The sequence below is a fragment of the Arachis ipaensis genome, chromosome B2 (genome assembly GCF_059453495.1).
Source record: "Arachis ipaensis isolate K30076 ecotype BB chromosome B2, ASM5945349v1, whole genome shotgun sequence".
Lineage (NCBI taxonomy): Eukaryota > Viridiplantae > Streptophyta > Magnoliopsida > Fabales > Fabaceae > Arachis > Arachis ipaensis.
In genome coordinates this window covers 119,950,525-119,970,615 of record NC_142437.1, presented here as the reverse complement: position 1 = coordinate 119,970,615, position 20,091 = coordinate 119,950,525, and the positions used below count along the sequence as shown (strand labels likewise).

The 20,091-nt window shown below is 30.3% G+C and overlaps 3 protein-coding genes and 1 non-coding gene across 5 annotated transcripts; 3 read left to right on the top strand and 1 right to left on the bottom strand.

Annotated features, from left to right (window-relative positions):
• The first annotated feature begins 1,796 nt into the window (after window positions 1-1,796).
• LOC107626113 (uncharacterized) lies at window positions 1,797-5,736 on the top strand. The gene is made up of 3 exons (XM_016328898.3): window positions 1,797-1,915; window positions 3,270-3,399; window positions 4,103-5,736. The coding sequence occupies exons 2-3, from the start codon at window positions 3,303-3,305 to the stop codon at window positions 5,623-5,625; spliced, it is 1,620 nt and encodes a 539-aa protein (XP_016184384.1). The 5' UTR covers window positions 1,797-1,915; window positions 3,270-3,302; the 3' UTR covers window positions 5,626-5,736.
• Window positions 5,737-6,090: 354 nt separating this feature from the next.
• On the top strand, window positions 6,091-7,205 carry LOC110269077 (uncharacterized). The gene has a single exon (XM_021116451.2). It carries the CDS (start codon window positions 6,709-6,711, stop codon window positions 7,117-7,119), a length of 411 nt encoding a protein of 136 aa, XP_020972110.1. The 5' UTR covers window positions 6,091-6,708; the 3' UTR covers window positions 7,120-7,205.
• Window positions 7,206-10,166: 2,961 nt separating this feature from the next.
• TRNAL-AAG (transfer RNA leucine (anticodon AAG)) lies at window positions 10,167-10,247 on the top strand. The gene has a single exon. It is a non-coding gene; the product is annotated as a tRNA-Leu (tRNA).
• A 102-nt stretch (window positions 10,248-10,349) lies between these two features.
• On the bottom strand, window positions 10,350-17,542 carry DEG2 (DEGP protease 2). Of its 2 annotated transcripts, none has more exons than XM_016328895.3 (21): window positions 17,210-17,542; window positions 16,409-16,564; window positions 16,214-16,264; window positions 15,528-15,601; window positions 15,387-15,450; window positions 15,094-15,138; window positions 14,669-14,776; window positions 14,410-14,487; window positions 14,237-14,303; window positions 14,019-14,077; window positions 13,672-13,771; window positions 13,206-13,285; window positions 13,044-13,100; window positions 12,489-12,592; window positions 11,943-12,030; window positions 11,773-11,858; window positions 11,642-11,666; window positions 11,482-11,553; window positions 11,270-11,320; window positions 11,144-11,204; window positions 10,350-11,052 (listed from the first exon to the last, which is right to left on the bottom strand). In XM_016328895.3, the coding sequence occupies exons 1-21, from the start codon at window positions 17,375-17,377 to the stop codon at window positions 10,808-10,810; spliced, it is 1,839 nt and encodes a 612-aa protein (XP_016184381.1). In that variant the 5' UTR covers window positions 17,378-17,542; the 3' UTR covers window positions 10,350-10,807. The 2 variants fall into 2 exon arrangements, with proteins under 2 accessions (XP_016184381.1, XP_016184382.1); XM_016328896.3 differs by having other exon boundaries at window positions 16,409-16,561; window positions 17,210-17,531.
• Between the last annotated feature and the right edge of the window lie 2,549 nt (window positions 17,543-20,091).

Sequence of the window (20,091 nt, the reverse complement as noted above, 5' to 3'; positions counted from 1 at the left end):
CATTTCACATTCATTCTTATAAATCCATCCACCAACGCCCATAGTCACATAATCAAATTTCCATCAATGTCTAATTACTGTGGACAAAATTTCCCAAAACCATGTTCTTTCCTAAGATTTTTTTTTAAATAAATAAATAATTTAATTTTGATCAATCATAAAATATTTTAGACTGTCGTTCAATAATATTCTTTATTTTGAATAATTATTCATACAATAATTATTTTTGCTGATATAATATTAATAATTATATATATGTATAAAATTATTTTATAATGTGTATCAAAATTAAATTGATAAAAATAAATTAAATAAATTATTTATTGATATATGTATTTTAAAATATTTATGTTTTTGTGTATTATCACTTATCTTCGTTTATAGTTTCAACGAGATATATTTATACGTTAATGTATATACGTGTATTATAATTTGGATTAATTTAAAAAGTAAAATCGATATAATTTGTTAAAATTTAAATTGTGTTGGCTTGAGTTTTATTTTTCAATCTAATGCAATTTTATTCAAACAATTACGAATTGTGTGATATGATATCGATTATTATCTTTAAATCAATCCTATTCAAACTATTGTATTTTAGATTAGTTCAATTTATATATAAGCCTTTAAAAAAAATTAATTTTTAATTTTTAAAAAATAAAATTATATTCACTCAAATTTTAAATTTTAAAAATTGTGTAACTTAAATTATATCTATTTAAATTTAAATTTTTAAAACTTTGTAAAAATTAAAATTTGGATAAAATATAATTTGATTTTGAAAAACAAAATTTAAATTTTTTAAATTCCAAAACTTAAACTTTAGATAAGATATAAATCGATCCAATACAACTTATAATAGTTTGAATCAACATTGATTAAAAAATAAATTTAAATACGATTGAATTAGATTGAAAAATAAAAATTAAACTAATACAATGCGAGTAATAATAAAATATATTAATTATATCTTTTAAGTCAATCTAAATCATAATATAAACATCTTTTTTTAGTTGTTCAATATTCTTATTTCCTTCAACATAGAAACAAAATATGAGTAATAACATATAAACGAGATATATGTAAATATAATTTTTTTTAAATTGTATAAATAAATAAAATGCACTTAATAGTTACATAAGAAATGATGGTAAATATTGTAAATAAATAATTTTAAAGTACACTTGATTTATTTATACAATTTGCCTTAATTTTAACAAAGAAATAGTAGACGATATTTTTTATAAACTATATAATTAGATTACAACAAGAAATTTAAAATAAAAAATTAAACTGATATAGAACTTATGAATAAATGGCAACAATTATTTTGCTCAGGTCAGTTAGACTGAATTACTATTCAAATGCATCTATAAGAAAAAAAGTTGGACCAAATTAAAAATCAGATATTAATAGTTAAAGAAAAGAATCTTTTGTTAACTTAAAAAATTAATAAATTTTCCTTATTAATTGTAAGAACTAAATTGTGTAAAGATTTCTCAAACATAGTTTTGAGCTTTTGAAGGAATGAAATTAACTGAATTAATGCAATTTGGTCAAATAATTAAATGAGCAAATACTTGTTAAAAATAAAAAACAGTTAAAATGTGTGCATTTGTCTCGTGGTTGAAAAATTGGCGCAACAAAATGTTCTACAGTAACTAAAAATTAAAAAGATAACAAAAAATTAATTAAACGTGTCATAATATGATAAGATAGATTTTTAAGATGAGAAAAAAAAAAAAAAGATAAAATTCAAAACAACACTGAGCGAGTACTATTTATGTTTCAAACTCCTCCTTCTTCATCACTGAGCGAGTCAGAGATAGACACTGACTCAGTGAGTGGTTTCTGTTTTCTATCTAAAAGCACGCCGAGTCAAACGAGTCACAGTTAGCGAGCTGAGTTGAACCAGGTGCTTGCTTCTTCACTCTTTCTGCATTGTGTTGTTTTTTGCATTATGGGCATTCCAAAGTTCGAGTCTTTTCTTCTTCTTCGTCGTTTCAATGTCCATTTTTTACGGTTTCATCATCTGGGGTAGCATCAAATAATCGAATTTTTTATGAAAGAATCGTGGGGTTTCGAGGTTTTTCAGTTTTTCCTTTTGTTTCTTTTGATCATCTTGATATGTTAGCTTTTGTTTTAGCTCGAGAATTTGAATTCAAAATCAGATTTTTGAAAAAAAGAAGACTTAAGACGTGTGTTTTTTTTTCAATTTATTTTTGGATTAATCTAAGACGCATAGATTGATAGATATCGACCCCTTTTATCTTTCAATTTATGGGTTAAGACTTAAAAGTGGTATTCACAATTTTTTCAGCTAAATTATTCTTATATATATAGTTTGATTTTTTCAGCTAGAGTGGTATTCACAATTTATGCCGTGATCTAATTAGATTTATGCATTTAAATATGTTTTTTAGATTAAGGACATGTTCGGAAAGAATTTGGATTCTCTAAATTTTAAACTTTTATTTTAGGAAATAAAGTGTGAATTTTTATCATTTATTTTATAGGTAAAACCAAGAGAAAATATGAAAAAGAAACTATTCAAGGGGGTGAGAGAGATCATACTTATCCTCTAAAGTGAAATTTAAAATTTAGAGAATCCAAATCTGTTTGGGAAGTTTCAAAAAATTGAGCTTTTGACTTATGAAAAGTAGTAGTATTAATGTCTGGAGCAATTTTCAAAACCAAATTGCAGCTTTTTTAAGAAGCTATTTAGGAGTATATAGAGAAGTTAAAACAAATGACTTCTCTCTTAATACTATTACTTTTTATCACATTTCTGTAAAATAAACACTTTTAGAACTAAAAATCCAAATACAAAATAACTTATTTATAAGTTATTTTTAATATAGTCATTTATTGTTTCATCTATTTTTTAAAAAAGAACTTAATTAAGCTGTTTACCAAACTGGGCCTAAGTCTTGGTAGTTGATTTAAAAATTAATTATTTTTATTAATGTGACTATACATAATTGGTTATTTATGTAAAATAGTTCTATCCTGAAAATTAAATTATATGTATATAAGAGACAGAGACTACTAAGATATGCATGATTCGAATATCACATAGAATTAAATAAGAGGCTTTTTGACATGTTGTCCCTATGTGATGTTCAAATAACAGGATAGCATAGGTTGTTACTATCTCTTGCATTGATTGTTTTTAATGTAATTTTTAGTTAGCTTGGGAATTCAAACTTGAAAATTCATTTTTGTTCTCATTCTGTGGCTTTTCTAATGTACACAAGCTCTTTGTGTAGGTGATATCTAAGAAGAGATTATCAAAGGAGAAGATGAGTGAAATTATGAAGAATCAAGGTTCACAATGGTGGTGGCTTGACACACACACCATCACTAGAAGATCTCAATGGCTTCAATCCACACTCAATGGTTGATTCACTATTCTTCTTAATAGTTAATACCCTCTTTGTTTGTATCTAGACATAGCGATTCAAGATTTCTTAGATTTTCATAATGGTAGATAAATTGGAGCAGAATGAGTAATTTGGTATATGAATTTCTTGTGTGTTTTGTTTACTTAATTAACATATGGGGAGTGTTTGTTTTTATGAAAAATGGATTTTCTTTCTGTATATGTATTTAATTGCTACCATGATTGGTGATTGGATTAGCTAATTATGTGAACTCAACCTATATTTTCAAACATAACTAAAGGACATAAAATTTGAATCACTATGGTCCACCAATAATTTTCTGACCCTTATTCCTCTGTTTTCTTTGATCTGTTACTGTTACTTTTTTATACATCTTTGTATCAAAATATATTGATCTGAATGAATCAGGGAAGTAAATTGCTAAAGTTTTGGTCCCACATGCATCTACCTAAATGAAAAGTTATTTGAATTGAAAACCATCCTTACCATGATTTTGTTGAAGTAATAGTATGGAGTATAAAGTGAAAAAGTTTATTAGCCTATGTTATTATTTCATGATTGTTACTTTTCAAGTTAATATTCTCATTTTTCTTCTAGAATCCACTTTCCAGTTTGATATGTATGGTGTCTATGCTTTTTAATTTTGAGAGGTAAAAGGAAAGAAAATGAATTGATGTGTTTGTTTTCTTTAATGGCAGAACTGAATAAGAAGACACAGGCAATGCTCAAATTAATTGAACAAGATGCAGATTCATTCGCGCAACGCGCAGAGATGTATTACAAGAAGAGGCCAGAGCTTTTAAGCCTTGTTGAAGATTTCTATAAAGCACATCGCTTGTTAGCCGAGCGGTACGATCAGGTCAGGCCGGACACTGGAGCTCGGCTACTGAAGGTTGGAGGGTCGCCTTTTGCTTCTCCAAGTTGTAAATTACAGAAGGCAGTGAGTTTTGCAGATAGTGGTTATGATGATAGCAATTCCGAGAGTTGTGATGTAGAGGACGAGTTTATGGAATCCGAAGTTGATGATCCTGAGCACGAGGATGATGTTCGTTCTGTGGCATCAAGCGATAAAGTGATGATGAAGATAAAGAAAGAAATTCAGAACAAGGGTGATAAGGATCAAATCAAGAAGAAAGATTCCATTTGTGAAGAAATTGTGATGTTGAAGGAAGAAATCGAAAGACTCAAGGAAGAGAATAAAGCACAGAAGGATCAAATTAGACAGAAAGATATAATCTGTGGTGAAGTAATGATGTTGAGGAAAGAAAACGAAAGATTCAGAGAAGAGAATCGAGTGCAGAAGGAAGAACTAAAGCAGAAAGGTAACTTGGTGTGCAAGGAAAAGATTGAGAGACTTGAAGAAGAGAATAGAGAACTTGTGGAGAAGCTTAAGCTGAAAGTTCCTGCCTGTGTTGAATTAATAGAGTTGAGAAAAGAAATTAGAAAATTAAAAGAAGAGAATAGAGCAAAGGAGGATCAAATCAACCAGAAAGATTCCGTTTGTGCTGAAATAACGGTGTTGAGGAAAGAAATACAAATTCTCAGAGAAGAGAATAGATCAAAGGAAGATCAACTGAAGCAGAAAGATAGCTTTCTTGACGAACTAATGGTGTTGAGTAAAGGATTTGGAGAAGAGAATCGGTTGTTGAAGGAAAAACTCGAGCTGAAAGATGCTATGTCTGATGAAGTTATGGTGTTGAGGAAAGAAATAGAAAGACTCAGAGAAGATAATAGAGAAAAGGAGGATCAACTCAAGCAGAAAAGTAGCATTTGTGATGAAGTAATGGTTTTGCAGAAAGAAATTGAAGGGCTCAGAGAAGAGAATAGAACAAAACAGGATCAGCTGAAGTACAAAGATGCAATTTGTATCAAAATAATGACTTTGAGTGAAGAAACAGAGAAACTCAGAGTAGAGAATATAGCTCTGAAGGATCTGCTAAAGAAGAAAGATAACATCTATGATGAAGTATCAGTGATGCTGAGGGAAGAAATTGAAGAACTTCAAATAGAGAATAAGACACAAAAGGCTCATTTGAAGCAGAAAGATGAAGAGAAGATGGGAGTGATTAGGCACCTAAGTTTAGCAATAGATTTGCTTAAGCAAGAGAATGTGAAGATGAGAAGCTTCATTTCCAAGGAACTTGAAAAGAAATGGAACAACCCTTTTAATAAATTGTTCAATAGAGCCTCTAAGAATCAAACTAGTGTTATGCCAGTTTAGATCTGGTTCAAAAAAAGTTAGTAGGGATCTTACAAAGATGTCTATATATTATAAGATTGGGATTTACCCACGTAGCATAGAAATATGATAATAGAATACAATATCATCCTAGTATAGTATCTTATATAATTAAACTATTTATATTTTTAGTAAGATATTTTATATTTTTATTCCTTTGTCTCATATTTTCTTCATTATATATAATGCACTCCAATCAATGTACCTAATCTCTCTTTATCTTGCCTCAATTGTTCTTTTTCTTCTGTTTCTTAGTACAAAGTGAACATAAAGCTGAGTCATTAAAAGGTTCTTTCTGCTAAATCAAAGTTATTTGTGGCCCTAATGCCATAGTGCAAGGAATCTATAATGTAAAAGCAATTGAAGAATATTCCTGAATTTACTTAATTCTACATATTTTAAAAGAAATTGAAAAAAAATGTAACATTAATGATGATGATATGATGATAGTAATGTTCAATATAATAACATAAAAAGATGTGACATACACTAACAAAAATTAAAGCTTTGAATAATACAAGCTTTCTAGCTATTACAACATATATGCTGAGTAACATCTGAACTGATATAATAAATAAAACCAAGAAAAAAAAATTATCCTCAATTGTTATTTTCTTTTTACATTACAATCACTCAGAATATCAGACAGACACACTTAAAATGTTTAAAAGTCCTCTCTCCATTTTATAGCCAATAAGTCATTCTAACTCTTTTGATAGGTAAACAAAAATTAATGTCTAGATATAAAATGTATTTAAATACATTAATTTATGAACATATCAGAACAATTAAAATGACTTAAATAGTGTTTAGTTTTAAGATAAAACACAAATACATTATTTTTTTTTATAATCTTTTTCTCTCTAAATTTGTGTCTTGTCTCTAAAACCAAACACAACACTATCAAAACAAAATGGAGTATAAAACTTTTGAAACATTATTACAGCAGCAGCAAAGAACATAATCTATGACTTTTTAACTCACATGTCTTGAAAATGGAGTATGCAAAATACCAACAAGGCCAAATGTAATAGAATTGAAGATAGTTGATCTTGAGATGCAGCAATGGAAGAAGGAGCCAGAGCTGGCATAGACTCAGAAGGTGGAAAAGCCATAACAGATCCTCCAGGACTTGTAATGGAATCAGGGTTTGGAGGACTTGGACTTGAAGGAATTGTAGGCAATGAAGATTCTGAAGGAGTGAAAGCAGCACTTCCTGGTGTTGGAAACAAAGGTTCAATATCTGGTGAAAGTGTTGGAGATACCATAGGAGAAGAAGAAGAAGAAGAGGAAGAAGAAGAAGGAGGAGAATCAACACTTGGTAACACTGTTGGTGCTGCTGAAATTGTTGAAACATGCATGGTTTTGTGTGAGGCTAATAATGTAAAATTGCATGATGCAATTAATAAGGCTATGAAGAAGATTAAGAATGAAGAAAGGGAAGCCATAAATGATGTAGAATCAATTGCCTTATGATGAATGAATGAATGAATTAAAGTCTCTAATAAATGTTTGTGTCTTAAAAAGAGAGAAGAAAAGAAGAAGAAAAAGGGAAGTGATTTATGATTGAAAGAAGAAGAAGAAAGGTTTTTTAAAAAAGGGTTGTGTCTAAAAAACAAAGAAGTGGTGGTGGGATCCAATTTGAGTTGGTGGCATTTGGTGATTGGAAACTTTTTTTTTTTCCATTCTTACAGCTGCAAACTTTGTGAATGCTAAGTGACAAAGTTGATCAGTAATTGAAAATGTGGAGCACATGAATAGTTTATGGTAGGTTGCACTTTGGATAAAAATAAATAATTAAATAAATAAGGACCAAAAAGTTTCTTGGTTGCTATACACTGAACTCTGAAGGATTGAAGGGGCAATAAATAAAGTAGGCACAAAATAGATTATAGAATAGAAATTCTTAAGCATGAAGCATATCACTTTTGCTTATTGTGAAGTTTACAACTTTACTCCCTGAATATTCAAATAATGCAATCCTTTTATTTATTTAATTTTACAAGCCCTGCTAGTGTTGCACATGGATTGGATAATATCCGTATATTCGCGGTAATTATTCGCATTCGATCCGAATTTTGCGGATATTATCCGATCCGCACTATGGTAGGATCGAATTGCGGATTTGACAGTGATATCCGCGGATCCGATCCGCAAATCCGCATATCCGCACATCTCATATAAATAGCATATTTTAAGAAAGTAAAATCTAATGTGATATGAATTTTAGTATGTTATTTTATGAATTTTATGATATCTTGTTTTTAATTTTTTATGTTGTACTTCAACTTAGAATAATTAAACTTAAATCTTGTGTTATTATTTTGTTTTTGTTATTCAAGAGAACTTTTGTTAATAATATTTTAGAAGTAAATAGGCTTAAACAGGTGAAAAATGAATTTTCTGAATTTTTTTTTGTAAAAACAGTTAAATAAAATCTTAAAATAGTTTTTTTTTTAATATTTTTTACTTTTTGACTGATTTTTAAATTAATTGTTTGAATTAATGTTGGTTCTTTAGAATTTAAACAATACTTATTTTTTACATTATTTTAGATGATATTGCACACCACCTATTTTCTACATGATTTTAGATGATATTACTCACCACCATAAGTGAAGTTTAGGGGAAGCTTGGGGGAGCTTAGTGGATTTTTTTTTTTTCAAATTTCAATTGAGTGAAATTTGGATAAAGAAAGCTTTATTCACACATAATGAAATCATTAGAGTTTTAGAATTCAAAATTGATCTTGAATTTTAAGAAAGTGGGCTTATATTTCATTATATCAAGTTTGTGTTCCTTCTTAGTTTTAAGAAAGAAAAAAGTGTCTAATAATGAAACTTTAAATAATATTTGTTTTTCAACGTGACACACTTTACACTTAGTGTTTTGTACATATCTTCCATAAAAGATAGTAGAAAGCAACCATTCTCACAAACTATGCATGAAGTGGTGGATACCATTACACTGTGAATTGTTTGAAGTACATAAACATTGGGGGAAACAAATCCTCTTCTCTTTTCAGCTTTAATATCTAGTGCAATTGTTTTAATAGGGAATCAAATATTGGGAATTTCAATGTATATACTCCCTCAGCTTTTTTATTTTTGGTTTTTCTAATCACTAATAAAATTTGGTATAATGTTGAATAATCTATCTAGATATAGTACATTGGTTTTATATACTATGTAACAAATTTTCACAAAAATAAAGGAAAAACAAAAAAAAAAAACAAATGGAGGTTATATATATTTTGGATTCTAAATTACACTAGCCTCTTTAATTGACATTTGCTTCTATTTAAAAAAAATAAAAAAAATAAATAAATCTTTAATTTTTTTTTTAATTTGAAGATACATAAGTTCTTGACTAATTCAAAATACAAAAATGTTTCTGACCTTTTAAAATACGAGACATTTAAGTCTCTCCGTTTAAAATATATAAAGATTAATAAAAAATTTAGATGTCTTGTATTTTAGAAAATGAAAAATATTTTTATATTTTTAATTAATCAATGATTTATTTGTCTTCAAAATAAAAAATCAAGAATTTATTTGAGGTTTACTCTAAAAAAAATTACCATCATTTTATTATCTAATGTTATTTGAAGCATAAATTGTGAGGACCAAAGACAAATACTAAAGATAGGCTCCTTAATAAAGGTTCATGAATTATAATAATTTTGGTAGGCTATATAGCAAAGTGAGAGGATAAAAATAAGTAGAATGACTACCCTAGAGAAAAGAAAAATGGTGCTTGCTCATTATTGTGCATATGAGTACAATAATAATTAATAAAAGGGCCATGCCATGAGAAACATAGGGGCTAAACAAGCCAGACAAATAATGCAATTGTAAGGGAATCTTAAGCTACTATTGTTTCTTCTTGTCTTTTGATGCATTATTGAGTTAAATTTTTATACAATGCAATTTACAAAACTTTTTTACACTAATATTTAATCATATATTGTCACATAAATAAATAAAAAAAATTATTTAGATGATCATGTAAAAATTAACTATGTTTTCTACATAATAAACCTAATTAAATATTAGTGTCACTTCACACTTATTATATATATAGTGTTAGCTTTCTTTAGTTTATGTGGGTTATTGTGTCACTTCACATTCACATTCGAATTAACTTTCAAATATTATAATTTATATATCTTAGTTGTATAAATTTGTCGTTATTTCAATCACGGACAACAAGTATGAAGGAAAAGACTTGCTATTTGCTTTTGTTGGGTAGTATTATTGGCATCACACACACACACATACTTACTTCTATCACTTTCTGAAATGTCAATGGCAATCAGACACATGAATGTGAATGGTAGGGTCCTTAGGGACTGTATACATGAAACTGTGGAGAGGCACATTCACTGTCATTCTTCCATTCCATTATGCCAAATTAACTGACACCCCCACTTCAACAACGGTCATTCAGATTGTACCTTTAATATGTAATTTTCTAGTTAAAAACAATATGAATAATATTAATTTTGCTTGTAATAACACCAAGTTGAGATGGCCGAGTTGGTCTAAGGCGCCAGATTAAGGTTCTGGTCCGAAAGGGCGTGGGTTCAAATCCCACTCTCAACAAATAAAAGTATTTTTTGTGCCCTTCTAAATTCAACTTGAAATCAAGTTATCTCTAATTTTACCAAGTCTAAATACGCCTTATGGATAGGAATAGAAACAAAATTTCCCACATCTGAAGCCCAATTAAAACGGGCATTAGTAACTATGGTTTGTGTTATAAAAATGTTACATGATTGCATCAAAGGCTTATGTAAGAGCCACTCCTATGTGCACTATTCTCTAAAAATACATAATGCAAGTGAAAATTTTGAGATCAAACCTGATGCCATTCTTTCAGGTTTACTCATATAAAAAAATAAAGTTACAATAAGAATTTAAAAAAAGAAAATTATAAATATCATGAACTCACTTTCCTATCCATTTTCTAACAACAAAAATCTAATAATAATAGAACGGGGAAGGAAGGAGGATTAATGCTTATGGAATGCTCCAAGGGTAGCATAAAACCATTCTTATGATTCACATCAAGATTTGATGAATGACACTGTTGCTGCACTTCTTGCTACCCAAAAATTTGTGAAAAGTTTGCTTTCAAGTATATCCATTAAGTTGCAAAAATTTTACGCCCAGAGAAGTCCATCAAAACCGATTTCGTAATTTGAAACTGGACTATCGCTGTATTCCTTGCCAGACGGTTGGTCGCCTTCTGGCGTATCCACGTATGGTTTCGAAAGATCAGAAGATCTTTCCAATGGAATACCATAATCTGTAAGAATGGAGGATGAAGCTGCAGCAACAGCCTCCCTATCCAAAACAGCAACATAGCTATCTTCGAATTCGAAACATAGATACTTGTCCTTGCATGCTGATCAAGAGAGAAAAGAAACGGCACAACTTTGAGAGATATATTGCAAAATAAAATGAATGGAAAATAGATAAAGAATGTTGCAACTTACAATCAACGAGGTGTGCTAGGTGATGAATGTTTTTAATACGAGTTCCGTTGAATTTCAAAACCTGTGACAAATAATAACCTTAGAGAAACATACTAGTGAGACTCAAATGTCAAAAATGGAAATTACCTGTTGATTGCCCATATCTTCATAACCAATGTTGACTTCATTTGCTAAGACCTATTTATCAGAAAGAAGCAAAGCAAAATTATACCAAAATGCTACATGTTATGAATTACATAATAAATTGTAAAACTGGTAAAAGATTAAGGAATAAATGTAGACAACAAAAACAACATCAGATACATAAATATTTTTAAAGAAGATACCCAGCAACCAACCTGTGAAAGGATTACTAGTTGTTCACCTTTAAATCTTGCCAATGAATAGCGCGCTTTCGCCAATAACTTCAGCTGACCAAAGAAATAAAATAAACTCAGCAATAAACATTATGTTTTGCAACTTTATGCTTTAAAATTAATCTGTCAAATTCAGACTTACCCCCCAATTGTCTTCACATTCTTCCCTGCAGAAGGTTTAATAATGAAATTAGAATACAAAAACTAGGAATACAATCTCCCAAAGAAAAAACCATGGACACTGCTAAATATGAAGAATAATACATAACATACTCTATCAATGGTTCTGAGAGGGGTGTGAATACTAAACCGGCGATTATTAGATAGGAAGGCTGACCTCCATCAATGTGGAAAGGAACCTTGAAGAGAAGAGAGGTTAAAATATAAAAATTGCAACTTAGAGCACGAGAGCATATATCGTATGATATTTATATATCACGTACCAAGTGAACTCGTGGATTCAAAACAATTTTGGTTTTCATAAATTCCCCTGCTCTGATGATACCAAGCTCTGCAGTATCACCTGCAAATCTGTACAAAACAATTATTCTATGTCTCCATGCTAACAATATCAACGTCCATTAAAAAGCAGATGGCAGAAGGTCATAAATTTCTTTGAAGATATTTTCATAATATAGACATCATGGAATCTGATTGGTTTGTTTTGAATAGAGAACTAAACCTTTCCCAATAGTTTTAGCTGGATTCAATCCAACTGGTTTTTGGTGAAGCACTTACTATTATTTGTTTTTTTTTTTTTTATTTAAAAAAGTCAACTTAAATTAATTCTTTCAATGACCAGCTAGGCAAATTAAGATAAAAATATTACAAAAGTATCAAATAGATAAGAAAAAATGGTCTAAAATATTTTTATAGGAAAAAAGAAAATAAAAAAGAGGCAATCGATGTTACTAGCAAAACTAAGAGATAAACCAGAAATCAAATGGAGCATTTAACTTATCTAATTTGGAAGAGACTAAATCTCTTACTTTTGACTAATGAGGAAGTGAAACGCAATTCGTTCATTTGATCGGAATGGAACAGTTCCCTCACAACCAACACGAACATCATCAAAGCTGACAATAACATCACCCTGAAATGGAAAGTTTTATGCAAAACGTTACCATCTGGTACAATTAACTCTAGAAAAGGAAGCTTACTTATGTAACAGTTCCACAGGTATGTATTGTCCAAATCCAATCATAAAAAATTCTTTTACATGGTTAATGACAATGATATAAACTACCTAAAAGAAGACATGACTGATTTTTAATGAGAATAATAAAGAAGACATACTCACAGATATTTTGACAGTTAGCACACTTCACAAATATTTTAATTTTTTTAAAAGAATCAAAATGCATGATAGTGTGACAGTATTTGAGACTCCAAAGCTAGGTTTTAGTTCCAACAGCTACACTTCATGTTAAAATTGCTACCAGGCTAATTATGTGGAGAAGCAAAGAAATGATTCAAGGCTTTGTTGATTGTCGACTAATGGAACATTCAAGGACAATATCATACAAGTTGAAATACTTTGATACCTCTTTTAATACATTATTTGCATCAGAAGTTGGCTCAACTCTGCGTACCAACACACCCTGCGCAGGATGCAATTTGAAATGTCAAATTCAACTATGCATAAAACAGGTAAAGTTGTCGCATAAAAACCTACTTCACCCAGCCAAGATGAGCCAAAGACATACCTCATTAGACTGTACTTTTAGACATGCTCGTAGTGCAGGATTCTCCAGCTTCTGTATTAGTACACCAAGGCATGGGAAACCTGGCAGTAAAAGCTCAGTTTCAGACAGACCTTATAATTTCTATAAGCTTAACTAGGATTATCATATTCTTGTGTGCAGAGATAAACAGAGGTGAATCTATGCAGACAAAATAGATAACACACATGTGAAATCATTTTTAGATGGTCAAGGCATTGGCACGTAGCCTCAACTTGTATTAGTATAACTATCATTACAGAAATCTAGAAATTTTAATTAGCTCACTAGCTTAGAACTTAAATCAATCATTCAAGTTCTGAGACAGAGTCGTACAAATATGATATTAAGACAAAAATTAAATTTCCACATGCAGTACGAGGCAATGCCTTTAGCAGACATAGTAAAGACCAATCAGCCTAATGTGACCTATTTGAGAAGATTTTCTTACCGGTGTATCTGCCATTCTTTTCATAGTCAGTCAGAAAATGGGAAACAACTGTTGATGGAATGACATAACCAATATTCTCGGCTTCTTCAGATCTGTAGACCTAGAGGTGAAGTCCCGTAAGAAAATGACACAGAATAATGCCAGTTCTAATTAGTTAGCACAAGACATTCACTAAGATCTGAAGGGATATTATCTCAACCTAAAGAACTGAAATGGTCATTCTACCTGACAAGTTTACTCTAACATGTCCAGCATGAAAGTGTAACCTTTTCCTCCTTTATAAAAATTGGCATTTTTCATAGCAAAATATACAAGTCTGTTAACAGAAGACCATAAAAAAAATATACCTGAAATGCCACACCAATGCACTCCCCTTGGTCATTGAATGCTGGGCCTCCGCTGTTGCCTAAAATCAAAAGTTGTAAACAATGGCTATCAAATCAATGCACATAGTTCCATATAAGAGGAAGTTGTTTTTCCAACGGTTCTTAGAATAATAAGAGGCTGGAGAATTTTTTTGCTGGAGAGGAGGTGAAACAATCAAACAACTATAAGATCTACTGACCAGGATTTATTGCAGCATCAATTTGAATACCCAACAAATCAGACGATCCATGAGCATATGATGTGACCTGATTACAGGTTTTTTCAATAACTGAGCACTAAAACCATAGAGTAAAACACTTTTATTGATTTTACGGCATATAAAATGGTAATTTTATGTTCAATATATCAAACCTCAATGCGAGATACAACTCCCTTTGTCACTGAAATTGTGTCTCCTCCAAGTGGATATCCCACCACAGTAACAGAATCCTACAAGTTACACGACAAGTATACAGAAACTTCAGTTGATCAGTTCAAACCATGCAAATTGAAATATATTCTATGACAAATTATATGGTATATATGCTTTTAACATTTTCCATTGAAACACTGACAATTTTCAAATTAAAAAAAAAGGAAAAACAAAAATAAAACGAAGGCTATTTCAAACCTGAAGATGCGGCAATCGTCCTAATCTGAGAGGTTCCACATCTCTCCAGAATTCATCACTTTCTACTGAAAGCAAAGCTATATCACAATCAACACCTCTGGCTAAAACCTGTACAGTTCATTCACTGAGAGTAAAGTAACTATATGAACATGTCATGAGTTAGAAGCTATATATGCTTCTAAGCAAACATGCAAAACTTGCACTTTACAATGAATTCACTCCAAGTTTAAAAGCAAGGTATAGCTTACAAGTAAACCTCAGATATATCAAATTTTACCTGCACTAATACAATTTTAGTGACTTATTCACTGACACTTCTTAATGTCCTTACTCACTACTATATGAGATATTTAAGCAAACTGCTCTTCACATAATACTCTTTTTTTTTTTATATAAAAAGGACAAGTCCTTCATAGGAGACACACCTTAGCCACGTATTTTGTATCATCCCCTCTTCTCTTGACTTTAACCTGCAATAAACCACAACAATGGAAAAGTTGGCAGCTTAATGTCTTTAACTTGCTCTATGAACTTACAAATAATTGGTTAAAGTCCAGACATCAAAGTAATATCAAAATCAAACTTAATTTAATCGGGGGTGCTATTTATAACCTTTTGGCAACTGATTCTATGGTCTAAGAACATAATATAATTTATTAATAAAATTTATATTGCAGGATCTACAGCCTGGAGAAAATAGGACAATTAAGGAAATTACCTGTGTATCATGTTCCACACAATGTGCATTGGTTATTAGTTTCCTACCTCCAATCATAAATGCACTGCAAAAAAGGTGGCTTGTAAGATTAAGAATGAATCCATTTTTACTATTCTACTGTTAAGGTTTTCAAAACCTTACCTTCCAGTACTTGCGTATTGTCGCTGTTTTTGCCAAGGAAGTGAGTAATCTGGAGCAGTATGGGTGCAGTAAACCTAAAGATGTCAAAGAAAAAAGATATATTAATAAAAAAAAAATGCATACAGGAGCAGTGCAACACACCAGAAACTATGAAACTACCGAGATTAGATTAGGATTGATCCTTATTGGGGATAAAAAAGGAGGATACATTGATTAAAGCACTTGAACTTATATGCGATGAAATGGATGAGATCATTCAGATTTAGGACAGTCAATCATATAGTGCTATGCCATAAAAGCTCCCTAACAAGGACATGAACAATCTATATATGAATTTAGTGTCTTACACAAGTAAGTGATCAATAACCTATAATCATAGGAAAAATGTTAAAACAAATTAACAAACTTACCGTATAAATCTACTTTAATAGCTTTTAACATACAAAATTTAGTTTTTACCTATGTTTTTCTTGGCCTCCCTCTATCTTTAGTTATTATGGCATTCTCTAGATCTACGCTCCTCATAGGGCTTTTACATGTCTTCACGCATAAGCAAACCACCTAAGGCAAGATTCTACCATATGTTCTATAATAGGCATTGCCCTAACATTTTCTCTAATTCACTATTTTGTCCGCACAAAACAAAAATAACCATCAACCATGAAAAGAAAGTTGTGAAACTTTACCTTCACAACAGCATTAAGGAAAGCAGAGTCTTGTATGTTATTTGGTTCAACCTGAACACAATTATTAGAAGTTGTTATGAAAAAGCAACACCAATACATTTCAAACCCTAACACAAACAAATCAATCTAGCTTTGTTACACAAGAAGTACATAACAATGATAGCATGAAGAATAAGCCATTGTGCCTGTCTATACCTGTTGATCCTTGGAGTCAAATATCAATGACTCCTTATCTTTCTTAGAAATGCCAAAGGACTTATAAGCAGCTGTTTGGGGTCCAACCACACTCCCTTTACCAGACCTTTCCTCTTTACATTCCCTTGGCTTCTTCTTCTTCCCTACAACTTCCTGCTACAGTTTTAGCAGAGCCAAAAAGTTAACAAAAATAATAAACATATAGCATCTGCAACCACCATCAAGTCTTTTCCGACTAAGATAGTTGACTACAAAAAAGGCTTTGCCATGACTTGTCTAACAACAACAAAGGAGTGCAGCAATTATTCCACTTCATTCTTTGGATAAAATAGAAGAGGAACCTTGAAGCAACAGTTGAGTTGTCTAAGCCACCAATGTAATTCTCCGGTTAGGCTGTGCAGCTCATCCCGGATCCTGCCTTAACGCGAGATGCTTATGTACTGCTTTGTTTTTTTACTATTTGAATAAAATGGATTTCCACTCAAAATCCCCCAAATTGGGAGTAACTAAAATCAGGATTTCTAGTTAGAACCCAACAAAAAAAAAATTCAATTCCATCACTAACTATCCATTCCATTGAAAGCTCATCAACCCAAACATACCCTTAGTTGATAATACAAGCTCAGATCACCTAACACTAATGATTAATGAAAAAATGAATGTCAACAACAGCAATTAAGTAAAAGATAAAAGAATGTAAGTAACAAATCATAACTTGCGTATTGAATAATGAATAAACAAATATGCAAGTAAAGGATAAAGAATGTATGATATGGTAAAAGAGTGCGAAGTTGAACTTACTTCTCGATGATTATGTCTATGATGAGGTTGAGGATTGGAAGGTGAGATCTTGCAGTGGCAGTGAAGGGGTTTAAGGAAGAACGAAGAATTTGAGTAGAAGGAGTAACGGAATTTAACGGTGGAAGAGGATAACGGCGAAGTGAAGCTGGATAGTGCTGCAACCGCCATTAATATAAATAGAGAGAGAGAGAGAGAAAGTGTTCAGTGTTGATTCACGGCCACCATTTCTGAAACTAGTGTCTACTTCGTTTCTCTTTTGCTTCTCTTTTTCTTATCCGCTTCTTTGTTTTTGCATTCAAACTCCTATCTTATGTTTTTGGATATTTTTCTTTTCTTTTATGTATTTGTAATAATAATATAATAAAATAATTATTATAAGAATAAAGTATATTTTTTTTGCTTTAAAATTTATTATAAATTTAAAACTTATTAAAAATTTTAAAAGATCCCAAATTTTTATTTATTTTAATTTTGTTCCTAAAATTTTCGATTTGCATCAAGTATGTTTTTGTAGCTAAGTTTTTAAAAAATTTGAAATCAATTTATTAATAATGCATGACAACTATGTTTAGTTTGTTTGTGTTAAAGGTTGTTCTTGTAAAATTATTATTAAATTGGTCTAAAAACTTTTAAAAAATTAACAGTCAAGAATATATTTAATAGAATTATAAAATTTCTAAAATAAAATTAAAACAAAATAAAATTTAAAAATATTTTTAAAATTTTTAATAAATTTAAAAGATAAAAAATATATTTTATCTTTATTATAAAAAAATACGAATTTTCCCATGAGATTTTTGTTTTCACATCCCTAACTAATGTAGCTCGATATATCATATATCTAATGTTTCCTTTAAGAATTTATTTGTAGTATTACTCTAATAATAATAATAATAATAATAATAATAATAATAATAATAATAATAATAATAATAATATATTTGTAATGTAATATATTTTTAGTATTTGAGATTAATTCATTACTTATTATCAATTTATTGTCTCAACAATAATCTTAATCAGGTTGATAATAGATATGATTTTCAAGCAGAATATTTTCAATGAATAATAATTAAGAATTTTTTTAAATTATTGTTTTAATACTTAAATCGGTAAGAATTTAAATATATATTTTAAAAAATATCAAAAGATAAAATAATTGAAATTTTTAATTAAAAATTAAAAAATTAGTTAGAACTATTAATTATTTTTATTTTCAATCTTTGCCCCTGCTAGGAAATTCAGTTCTACACATGAGCATTTATCATGACGTATGAGTCAATAACCCCTAACTCCTATTAAGGGTGTACATGGGCTGGGCCACATCGGGTTTGGCCTAACCCAAGTCTGACCCGAAATATAGAACGAACCTAATTTTTAGACCATAATCCGACTCTAGACCCGATGAAATTTATGCACTTTCGGGTCGGGTAAAAATCGGGTAAAAAACGGGTGAAAATCGGGTCTTTAGCATGTAAAAATTATCTAATCTTCAACCATGATTTCACAATTCACATAGTAAAATTCACTTAAAAAAATGTAACAATAACTAACCCTTCTCTAAAATTAAAGCATAACCACAATCAATACTAATATTGTCTAATAACACCAAATATTTAAATCAATACAAATAACACAATATTATGCATTAGTCTAAAGTCTTATGCATTTTAAACACAAAACATTAACTTATAGTCTTATAATGACTAATAACACAAAATATTATGGTTTACAATACTTAAATTTCACATAAGAATAGTCATCATCCATCACTAATAACACAAAATATTAATTGTGTACGATGACCGAGCTACCGGGCCGAGTTCGGGTAACCCGAGCTATGGCCCGGACCCGACCCGAAATAATGGCCGGATCTATTTTTGTGACCCTTATCCGGCCCTAAACCCGATGGAATCACATCAAATTAGCCCCTAAAAAATTCGGGACCGGACCGGATCTTCGAGCCGGGCCGGGCCATGAACACCTCTAACTCCTATTATTTAACTACAACCCCAACCAAAGTTTCTAAAATTCTAATTGCATTTTTTTTAGATACATAAGTTTCGTTTTTTAGTTTTTGGTAAAAAAGACACAAGTTTCTATTTACATTAAGTACCTAGCAGATTGGAAATTGTCCTAAACGGGCTTTTATATGTACGGAAATTCAGCAATGCATTTAGCGTAAGAGCCCACAAAATCTTAACAATCTTGGCCCAATAAGACTTAAAATGCAATTCGATCCAAAAAACAATACCTGCAGTGCAAATTAGAGTTCCTAAACTCGAAACTAAAATCTCTTTTTGTAACATAATTAACAGAACCAATAAAAGGGGATGAACAACTACAATAATGCAAATTCTGTAGTTTCTATTATTTGGTGTTGATTTTTTTTTTTGTCGAATTTACCTTTTATATCAAATTTTAAATATTTAAAATTTATTAATTTTTATATTTTAAATTAAATATTAATTATTTAACTTTTTTTAGCAATTAAATGGCAACTTTTATACACCAAAAGAAACATTTTATAATAAACTTAGACGAGTAATAGAATATAAATTTGATGTGCACCCTTAAACTCAAGGATAGTTTTAGAGAAAACCTTGAGTTCATCCTTAAATTTGACAAATGGTGAAGTGGACAAGGGTATGTAGGTACATGAAGTTACTCTTATTCTGAGTTTACTCTTTTTCTGCTATCATCTGGTGTTGGATTAACAGCCAACAAAATTGGTTTCTTTTTTTTTGTATTTAGGAGAGTTGCTCAACCACAAATAGAAAGTAAAGTATAAGAGCTCAACAAAACAGATAAATTGGACTAACTATCAAAACAACAAGTCTCATCCTTACAAATGGTACCCCGGCCCAAAACACTTAACACAG